Here is a 9,782-nt window from a genome sequence, read left to right as displayed (position 1 = left end):
AAAAACCTGGTCTAAAGTCAACAGCGCAGCATTTCATTGTTATTTTAACAGCAAATTAGTAAAATGTGCCTAGGTTTATGCACAGCGCGGAGACTATACTTCAGACACACACACACACAATTACAAATAGTCCGGTGCAAATCCACCATCATAATAGCAATGAGCCAAGGTCCAAACGCACCTGGCTTTTAAAGGGAATGGGAGATTATCTCGGATTGGTTTATTGCATGTTACCATGATACAAATACCGTGACTTCGAAACAATACTTTTTTTATACCAATTTTATAATGTGAAGTGAACTTGTGTAATGTAAAGTTGATAAAAATACTTGAAGACCGGTTAGAAATCACCAAAAAATAAAGAACCAGTAATGATGCAGGAAGCCTTTTCACACTTATTCCAACACAGTCATCATCACTGAAGAAGCTTTAGGTTGTGCGATTTTATTGAGTGCCACATGAAATGCAAACATTATAGTGTATCTCTGAGTACTGCTGTAACTGGTAAAGTGTAGTATTTCAACTCTTCACACTAAATGGCCCTGTGCATACATTATGCATTTTTTAAATGGTCTATGTTATAGAATACAGTTCAAAAACATCAAAAATATTTGTATATTGAATCCATAGTCCCTCATAAGCAACAAAACAAGTCAGCAAATACATAATTCTTTTTTCATAATTTCTACTCAAATTCTTCATACAAAAGAAATATAGAAAAAACTCGAGGGCTTTTGGCCTGACTCTAGACACACGCGCACACACACACACACACACACACACGCACAAACACACACTCACGCACACACACACTGAAAATGGCATGCAGTGTAGGTGAGATTTTGGTCCCTTTGTGTCAGCCGGAGATTCAAATGATTATCCAGATCCTCAAAGAGTCAGAGTGCCAGTCCCGTTGAGCTTGTCTAGAGCGTTGGCGTTATGAAGATGTGGCCTCAGTACAATGTGGCTCGAGTCCATGGCAGCTGTGCATCATTAGAGCTAAGAATAACCTAAAGAGAATGCGGAGGCCGGGCCATATGAAAAAAAACAAAGCCCCAATTCACTTTACGATTATAAGAAAAGGCAAGAAAGTGAATCATAATATTGCAAGTATGGTTAAATGTGATCAGAAAAGAACATCTTCTGCCGTTTTGTTGACTAGTGTCCACCTCCACGCAGCCATCCCAAGGTCTATAACTGAGTCAGATGGCGCGGAGCTTCCGGCAGATCCAGAGCGGGGCCAGGTGTGGAGGAGTGGCAGACTCACTGGCGCTGGGACACGGTGGCTTGAGGGGAACTGCCCGGGCCTTGGTACCTCTGTTTGGCGTGCTTCTCACAGTACATCACGTCTCCGACGCAAAAGTGGCCCCTCATCCTGAGGTTGAGACCGCAGTCTGTGCAGGTGTAGCACTCGGCGTGGCGGAAGCGGTCGTCTGCGATGCGCACGGCCAGCGTGCTGTGGAAAGACGAAAGCAGTCAAACACACCGGGGCTATCCGACATCAGGGTGAAATGATTTGCCTCATTTCCAATGCAAATCAACACGACCGCAGAAATATTTGCATGGTCATGTCATACTGACACAATTAGAATGTCGTTTTCCTATGATCAAATGATTTGCCAATGTAATAATACACTTTTTTGAAGTGTATTCTTCTCAAACAAGTGACAATTTTTGAACTTAGGCAGATAACTTATCCGTATCATGACAGTTTCAAATCAACTTCAAATCAAGAGAATGCAAACATTTGATCTGCTTTACAAAGAAATACAACTGCCCCATTGGCATATATCTTTTACTTGCTCATTAACACTCCAATATGAACTGAAGACATTTTCAGTACATTCAGTAATTAGATGGAATAGTCATAATAACTGGTTGTTGCTTTGGAAACGTTGCCTAAAGCACACACACCCAATATCACACTCTACATGTGGAACATCTTTTACTGCGGGACAAATCATCAGTGTAATTACTCATGGCACGCTAGTCCGCTGAACGTGTGACTGCAGGAGACTTACCCGATGCTTGTGCCGCACTTCTCACAGGTGTGGATTTTTTTGACTCCTCCCACTGAGGTGCTTAGTGTGGCGGCGTTGGGCGAAAGTTTCCCTGGGAACCGCAAGGCTGCCTCTGGAGTCAAACACAGGAACAAAGTTGCTCATTGGGATGTTGCAACTGGCCTGCGTCTCGGTTTATCACGTAATCACTCGGGTCTGCCTCCACTGGCCTCTGTCAGCGGAGCTCGTTTTCTGTTTCCCACTCATCATCACTAAGCTCATCATCAGCCATGGCGCGCGCTTCCATGAAACGGGTTTCCACACATCGGTCATTATCACGTCATGAAAGAATGTTATTGCTATCTGGATTTATTTGCACCACCATTTATCAAAGCGGAGGGGGGAGGGGGGGGGGAACGACAGATGCATTCCATGATATGCTGTTCACAATATGAACTACACACGGGAGAGCGTTTCATCCTGCACAGGTGACGGCCATATGGCAGTCCAAGTTACAAGTCAGTGACTCACACTTGCTTGTTCTGCACTTTTAACAGCAATGATTTTAAAATGGAGAGGTGACCGCAAAATAACTGTAGGAGGGGATATAAATTATGTTGCATTTGACAGAATAGCTGAATCCTGAGACGCAACCGTTAACCCTTTTCAACCCGTGCAAAGGGGTTACTGAGAACAACCATCAGTCAAAATCAAAAAAAAAAAAAAAATGTATGCAATCTGCCAGGTGCCTCCATGCAAACACATTAGCCGCTTTCTGACCGGAGGGATTTTTGCAGTTCCTAGAACATAAAATTCCTAGAACTCTTTTTTTCTTGTTTTCTGACTGGACCAATTTGGGGATTATTAAGTTCCTCTGGCTGCAGTTCCTGTAACTCTTTCAGCTCCTACTTCAGGGCACGGTCTTTTCGCTGTTCCCTTTTCAGCATAGGGACCTAGGTCAACGAGGGTCCGGTTTCCAGTACAGACAGACCAACAACGGGACAATTTTAGCCATCTTATTCATCACTAAATTCACTTCTGACAACATTTTAGGCGAGAAATGAACTGTTTCGATTTCGAATATAGGCATTCTTGCAAAAATTGAATGCCGAATTGACAATTTGCTTCAAAGTTTTCGGAGTTGAGAAGCTCCATGAAATGAGGCGACAGCCAGCAGGCGTCTGCCCCGGCCGCTAGCTCGTCGCTCGGACAGCCACGCTCTGAGACCCCGCTGTAAGCTGGAGGTCTCTCAGACCGCTCTCGTAAATAAGAGGCTTTTATTTCGCCGTTGACAGATCGTTTGTTTAAATATCACAACACATGCCCATCATAAGATTAACGGGAACCTGTGGTTAACTGTCTTTTCGGAGTTAGAGTTGTTTAGAGTATGACAAATATGCCACACACACACACACACACACACACACACACACACACACACACACACACACACACACACACACACTTTAGTATTTAGTTTATACTTTTCACTCCCTTACCCCTCCTGTAGTTCCTATGGCCACTTGGCCAGTGTGAATGCAAATTAAAAAACAGTTCTGGGGGAGAGTAGTTAGTAGATCTGCTTAGAAGTGGACTTTTCCTATAACTACGTTCCTGTAACTACTAGGTCGGAAAGCGGCTATTCATGTCCCATGCATTTTCTATATCTTCAGTGAGAGTGGGTACACACTGAACTTTTACAGGCATTTTACATAAAAAATGCCTGATAAAAACAATAGATGATATATGATATAAACATATTTGTGCAACAATGAACACTAGTGAGTATTTCATCTAAAAATAGACAGGGATTATTTCGCTTTTCAATCGTGCACATTTGTTTGCAACGCAGAGTGCTTCTCACCTTTCTCGTCAGCCTCCAGGACCTCTTGCAGTATTTTAAAGGTGTTGGACTGACGAGGCACCGAGCGGGACTCCTTATTCTCCTGAATCATCTTGTACACCTCCGAGTCCCTGTCGAACTTCTGCATGGCAAAGTCAGAGCTCGAACTGCTGTAGAGGGAAGAAATACAAATATAAATCACAGGTTGCAGGTCATCTCATTCACTAAAATCAGACGTCGAGCTCTCGGTGACGGGGTCTGTGGAAAATGTGCGTTTATGAGAGATTTGTGAGTCTGGTTTAACTGAATCCAGAGGAAGTGAAGGAAAGGGCAGCAGCTGGCTTTGAAACTTTGACCTCCGAGCATTAAGTGTAGATCGCAAACCACAGGCAAGAGGCCAAACAAGTGTCCTATCGCACATCATTCCCTCAACAGGACCCCGTCAGATCCCCTTACCAGAGGCACTGTTCCAACTCAGAAAACAGCCTCGAGGCAGAAACAGAAGGGGACATAAGGCCGACTGTGGAAGCTGTTTAGAATGCGTAGGATCACCTTTAATGCAAAATATGAATGAATGCTTTATCACACGTACTGTAGGTTATTAAGTTATATCATTTCAGATTCAAGATTATATGCTGTCAATTAATTAAGAAATTGGGAAAAAAGAACAGTGGCTCACTTTAAAAGCACATTCTTTACCCCTGGTGTGGTGGAAAAGCAGTTATTTTTTTACTGCTGCTTCCATACTTGATGTGTGGTTGAATACAAACCTCTCCCTGAAGCAGCACATTCATTACAACCCTGACTGACCGAGGATTAATAAATTAAAAATAAGCACAAGAACACAAAGTATTTTCTTGTGTCAGTGGGAGCTGGTGAGTGTGTGCTGTCAGTAGGAACCGGTTGGCTGGGTGCAGGTGTGGTTTGATGCCTTCCACCTGAAGACATCTTGTCAGCCAGAATCCGTCAACTTAACCTGACCGACTGGCACACCTGTTGTCACAACACATCTGTCCAAATATTTACTCTTCAAACCGACACGTACGCTGTGAAGAATCTGCTCGGAGACAGTGACCTAAACCTCCACCGTGGAAACCTTTTGGCGTCGCTGCACTACGGAGGCCTGGTATTTGTTGTACAAGGACACAATTACGTAGCTGGACAGTGACAGATTTGCAGCAAACAAGTTGTGTTTGCTCTGTACTCAACACCAGCAAACAGGGTCAGAAGTGAAGTGTTTTTTATACACAAGCTCCCAATTTACTGGAATGATTAGGTACAGTAATTTGACAAATTAACTTAAGCTAAAGTAGTGTCACATATTTGGTGTCAAAGCCTTTGTAGACTATGGGATTTATGAAACGCAAACTTCAGCAAATACTTGATATCGTTCCTGGCGATGCGCTGCCAGGTCTGTACTGCATCTGCAATCTTCACTTCTTGCTCTTATCAGGCCTTCAGTCTGTGAAACACATGCTCAGAAGGATTTAGGTCGATGGTCGAGGACGACAGACTTGGCCGGTCAAATTCAGCCGTTGGGCCAGAAAGAAAAGAATTCCCTGGATGCTTTGGTTTTATGTTTAGGATCACTGTCCAGCTGAGCCTCAAAGATCCTTAAGGCTGAAAGTTAGCACTCTGACCTCATAGTCACGGTTTTATTTTAATAGAACAAAGATAAAACCTTTTAAAAAAAAAAAAAAGTGTCTATCCAAATAATTGTGTATGTAATTGTACATGTAACATTTCCTCAGTGTTGCATGTCAAACATATATGTTCATAGTGGTTCATAACTTTTCCACCACTGCTGTGTGCATGTACGGTTCCTGTCTGTATTCCAACTATATGCTTCTCGTTAAATGAAACAGGAGATGGCATACAGACAAGACAACAAATGTGAGGCTGAGGCAAATACTCCGACCCTTTCCTCTGAGTCCCTAAACATGGTTCAAATTGAAAACAGACCTAGAAAGCACACCCTCCAAGCTCTCCACATGCTCAGCTCCACCCTTAGCAATCCCATTTCCATTTTCGCCTGGCTCACCATCCCTTCTGAAAGTGCATCCTCAAAACAAATGGAAAGTCTAGGTCAAATGGGAGGAAAACAAATAACAGCAGTGAGGGTGAGAGGGGACAGCATGCATCTGAACAGGCAGTCGTGTGCACACAGATCTGCAGAGGAAGCAGTTAGATTTCACAGGAGAGTTGGTTTTTTGTTCTACTGTACATGTTCTCACAATGATCTACACAATGCCTGCATCCAAAATGAACATGTTGTTGGTTTCCAGACCCAGACTTGGCACAGAGCTTCAATGATAAAGATCTAGTCATAGCACATTAGCGCAGCCAAAACATATCAAAGATCACAACCAAATTCCAACTACATTTTATCAAAGCGTCTGACTGGCAGTACAACACCTAAACCAAAGTCTGTACATCCTGACAAAAGAAATCCAAATTGACAAAACTCAAAAATGACAAGACTCACCTCAAAAAGGAAAGAAAGAGGGAACAAAAGAAAGGGAGCTCAACTTTTCTTTCCAGTAACTGCCCCTGTATTTCTAACACTGCTGTAGCAACTCAGAACATACAAGAGAAGAAACAATATTGGACGCCCGAACACAAGCCTCTATCTAAACCAGACGGGGCAGAAAAACAAGAGGCTGACTGAAAGGTGTGCCTCTGGGCTGAAACTCATTGGACATGTGACAGAAGGGGTGGGTAAATGGGTGTCACAGAGTCTGTGATTGGCTGGGGAGGAGCAGGGAGAGGCTTTGTGTGCAGGCCGGGGGATCCAGACTCGGGGCCAATCAGGGGGAGAAGTAAAATCTGACTTTTTTGGGGAATATGGGGGGGGTTTGGATATGACTGCAGTTGCTGACATGTCATATCACTAGCCGTGGTCACCCGGGGGGGGGGGGGACTGGGGCCAAAGTCAACTATCCTGCACTGTGAAAACACAGGCACAAGGCTCTCCAGCAGAAAGAGAACGGACACAGAGGATTGTGTGAGGGACTAAAAGAAAATTTAAAATCTGCAAAGATACAAGAAAACATGTGAGTGTAAGTGAATCCAAAAAAAAAATAAAATAAAAATGCTCAGAGGGTAGCACCTGCATGCTACGAACTGAGTCACCATACAGCTACATCACTTCAGAGGGGGCGAAGAAGGAAAATCGCAAACTGCAGTGCAGGTGGTGGTCACAATATAGTGTTTCCCAAAGGCTAAAAAGTTCATTTTGTAGCTGTCGACTCAAAACAGCTTAAAGCACCAACGGTCAGCTGCAACAGAGCAGTGAATTCACAAGATGACTTTTTTACACTAAATTACTGCGTTGGTTTGACGGACTTTTCAGGCCCTTTGCTCCATCAACTGCCTTTTCACACAGACCTTTGAAAGGAAAAACAATGAATACAAATGTGCGAAGGAATGTTCCTAGCAGAGACTGGCTACCAGATGAATTCCAAATATGGGTGATACTGCAATATCCTAACCACTGGAATAACCTCATGTCGTCCAACACAACATCCCTGCAATTGAAATTACTGTTGTCAGGCTTAAGGTGACCATTTCAAAGTTGAAACCGTGTCAGAACCGTTGATGAAACCATATCGTAGGTGTAAGGAGATACCATTGTGTCGGGAGATTACACTGCCATGAAACAATTCTGTACAAGAACTAGAGCCTCAAACATCAGCGTACAGTCGAATCAGCACCTTTCACTCTCAACTTCAACTAAATGCTTTTCTTTTTTCTTTTTTTTTTTCTTTTTTAAAACAAAAGCAATTACTTCAATACTTCCATGATTGTTCAGGTCAAACTAGGCCTGTAACAATTTTTTTTTTTTACATAATCAAAGTTTCTTTGTTTAACCGCAATTAATTGCTAACATTAGCTGGTCTTAAGGGGTTTGACTGTTGATGGTAATTGTTAATTTTCTGCAGATATGCCAGTAGATATATATAAGTAATTATTGGTCGAACTGTTCAGCTAAAGCTATGCTAGTTGTTGGCACTTGACCCTATAGACGTTCATAGCAACACAAATGCCAAGTGGGAATCCAGTTAGAAGAAATGTTTTATGATAATCAAGAGGCGTTGTTTACTTCATAGGCTGTTTACCTGTGTTATTCCATTATCTGGGTCACAAACGCATCTGGGTCACAAACTCATCCTATTCACACAAGCCAAACACCGTATACAATTGTGACCCGTTTGTCACCTCAACCTGGCAACCTACAACCCTCAACCTGGCAACCTAGAACCCAGTTGCGCAGTTGATCTCTGCGCAAGTATCACGGAAAGTTCAGACCCGAAAGCGAGCTGATAAAAATGGCAGGTGAAGGCGGTGTTCCTGCAAAGAAATCGAAATATAGCTGTAAATTTCAACAGTGTTGGGTGCAACAATTTAGATGCATCTTACCTAGTCATATCGACAACCTCCACGCTTTTTGTAAGGTGTGTCGCATTGATTTTAACATAGCGCACGGCGGGAACAATTACATTACCCAGCACATTAAAACACAGCGGCACCATCGCGCAGAAGAGGCACATAAGGGCGGTGTAAAAAGATAGTTACAGAGCATGAATAACAGCACTCTTTGCTCTCTCCTATCCTGCAAGATAAACCCCACCAGTTTGGCTTCAAAGTACATACGTCCAAGAGGGCACTGAGAGCAGCTAAATCTGCCACATACAACACTTCAATAAAAAAAAAAAAAGTGAGCACATATTCATGTTTACAAAACCTACTGATGTTTACCAAAGAGAGACAGTTATTGATTAAATGCGTTTGTACCAGTGTTAAAAACTGCAGTGCATTGTTTGTGATGTAGAAAATTACAAATAAAAAATATAAATGTGAATACATTATGTTTTAATTTATATTGCAATGCAAATAATGCACTTATAACTTACAGTACACTTAACAGTACACTTAAGTACCCCCCCCAAATCTCCCGGATTTTGAAAACCAAATGTTGGCAGGTATGCTGAAGACCCCCTTGAAAACAAGATGGTGCCTCTCAAGGTGTTTACCCTAATTCAATTTTTAAATTAAAGAAATGACTGCCAGTACTAGCTTACACTGAAACGTTTTTCTTATAGTTTTTCCTTTGTGTATGAATTGACTATAAGTCTTTCAGGTAATGTTGATTTTCTTCTCTAGGCTCAGATCTGTGGGTGTAACCCCTACTGGCCAGTAGATGGCACCGAATGCCTGTACCGTATACACACTCTTGTTAGATAGGATACCATCCTGCTACTGTTAATATGCGGAAGCTTCAGGCTGTGCTTTACACTTTAATCTCTGAAGAGGAACTAGTGTCGTGGGCTAAAATGACAAAAATGTATAGGCAGGTTTTCAACACATCTGTTTTTTCATATTCAAGCATATAAATAAAGTACATCTGTGTGTGTTCTGTACATCTGGTTGGACATTTCAACTTTGCAACAAAAGATGCAACTATAAGATTAGATATGTGTGTGTCCACAGCAGTCAGTTTAATACACAGAACTTTGCTAGTATGTAACTAGTTACTAGTGAACTATGAGGTATGCTCATGTATTATTGGTGATGCGAGTGGTCTTTACCTGCGACGTGGGGACATGGGTATGTCTCGATCAATGGGGCTATGGGGCGAGTAGCGTCCTGGTGGGGTCGGGGTTCTGCTGGACACAGAGTTATTTCTGTGGTCTGAAGGGGAGAACTCCTGTGGAGGAAGGGGAAAGAGACAACGAAAGCAAGAGATGAGTAAGCATGAAAGTCAAAGCTTCCTGCAGCAGCTGAAACCAACTCTGCAGTTCAGAGTTGAGGAATCTACTGAGACAGTGTGCAAGTGCTTAGACCATGATGCAATGGTACTGTAGAAGAGTCACAAAAAGAGCTGTGTTCAGTGCAGAGACAGGAATTCGCCAGCAGTATTTCTGGATTACTGCTCCTCC

The 9,782-nt window shown here is 42.7% G+C and overlaps 1 protein-coding gene across 2 annotated transcripts in view; it reads right to left on the bottom strand.

The window, feature by feature from the left end:
- Nucleotides 1–423: 423 nt before the first annotated feature.
- pdlim2 (PDZ and LIM domain 2 (mystique)) overlaps nucleotides 424–9,782 on the bottom strand; it is a 39,800-nt gene continuing 30,441 nt past the window's right edge. For both annotated transcript variants that reach the window (XM_039803981.1, XM_039803982.1), the window contains exons 7-10: nucleotides 9,432–9,550; nucleotides 3,865–4,013; nucleotides 2,022–2,133; nucleotides 424–1,456 (exon numbers count right to left, since the gene is read on the bottom strand). In XM_039803981.1, the coding sequence (XP_039659915.1) occupies nucleotides 1,264–1,456; nucleotides 2,022–2,133; nucleotides 3,865–4,013; nucleotides 9,432–9,550 (573 nt within the window). In that variant the 3' untranslated portion in view covers nucleotides 424–1,263. The remainder of the gene's footprint in view (nucleotides 1,457–2,021; nucleotides 2,134–3,864; nucleotides 4,014–9,431; nucleotides 9,551–9,782) is intronic.

This window comes from Perca fluviatilis, chromosome 6, assembly GCF_010015445.1.
Source record: "Perca fluviatilis chromosome 6, GENO_Pfluv_1.0, whole genome shotgun sequence".
Classification (NCBI taxonomy): Eukaryota; Metazoa; Chordata; class Actinopteri; order Perciformes; family Percidae; genus Perca; species Perca fluviatilis.
The sequence above is the reverse complement of the archived record's forward strand: the minus strand, read 5'-3'. Positions and strand labels throughout refer to the sequence as shown.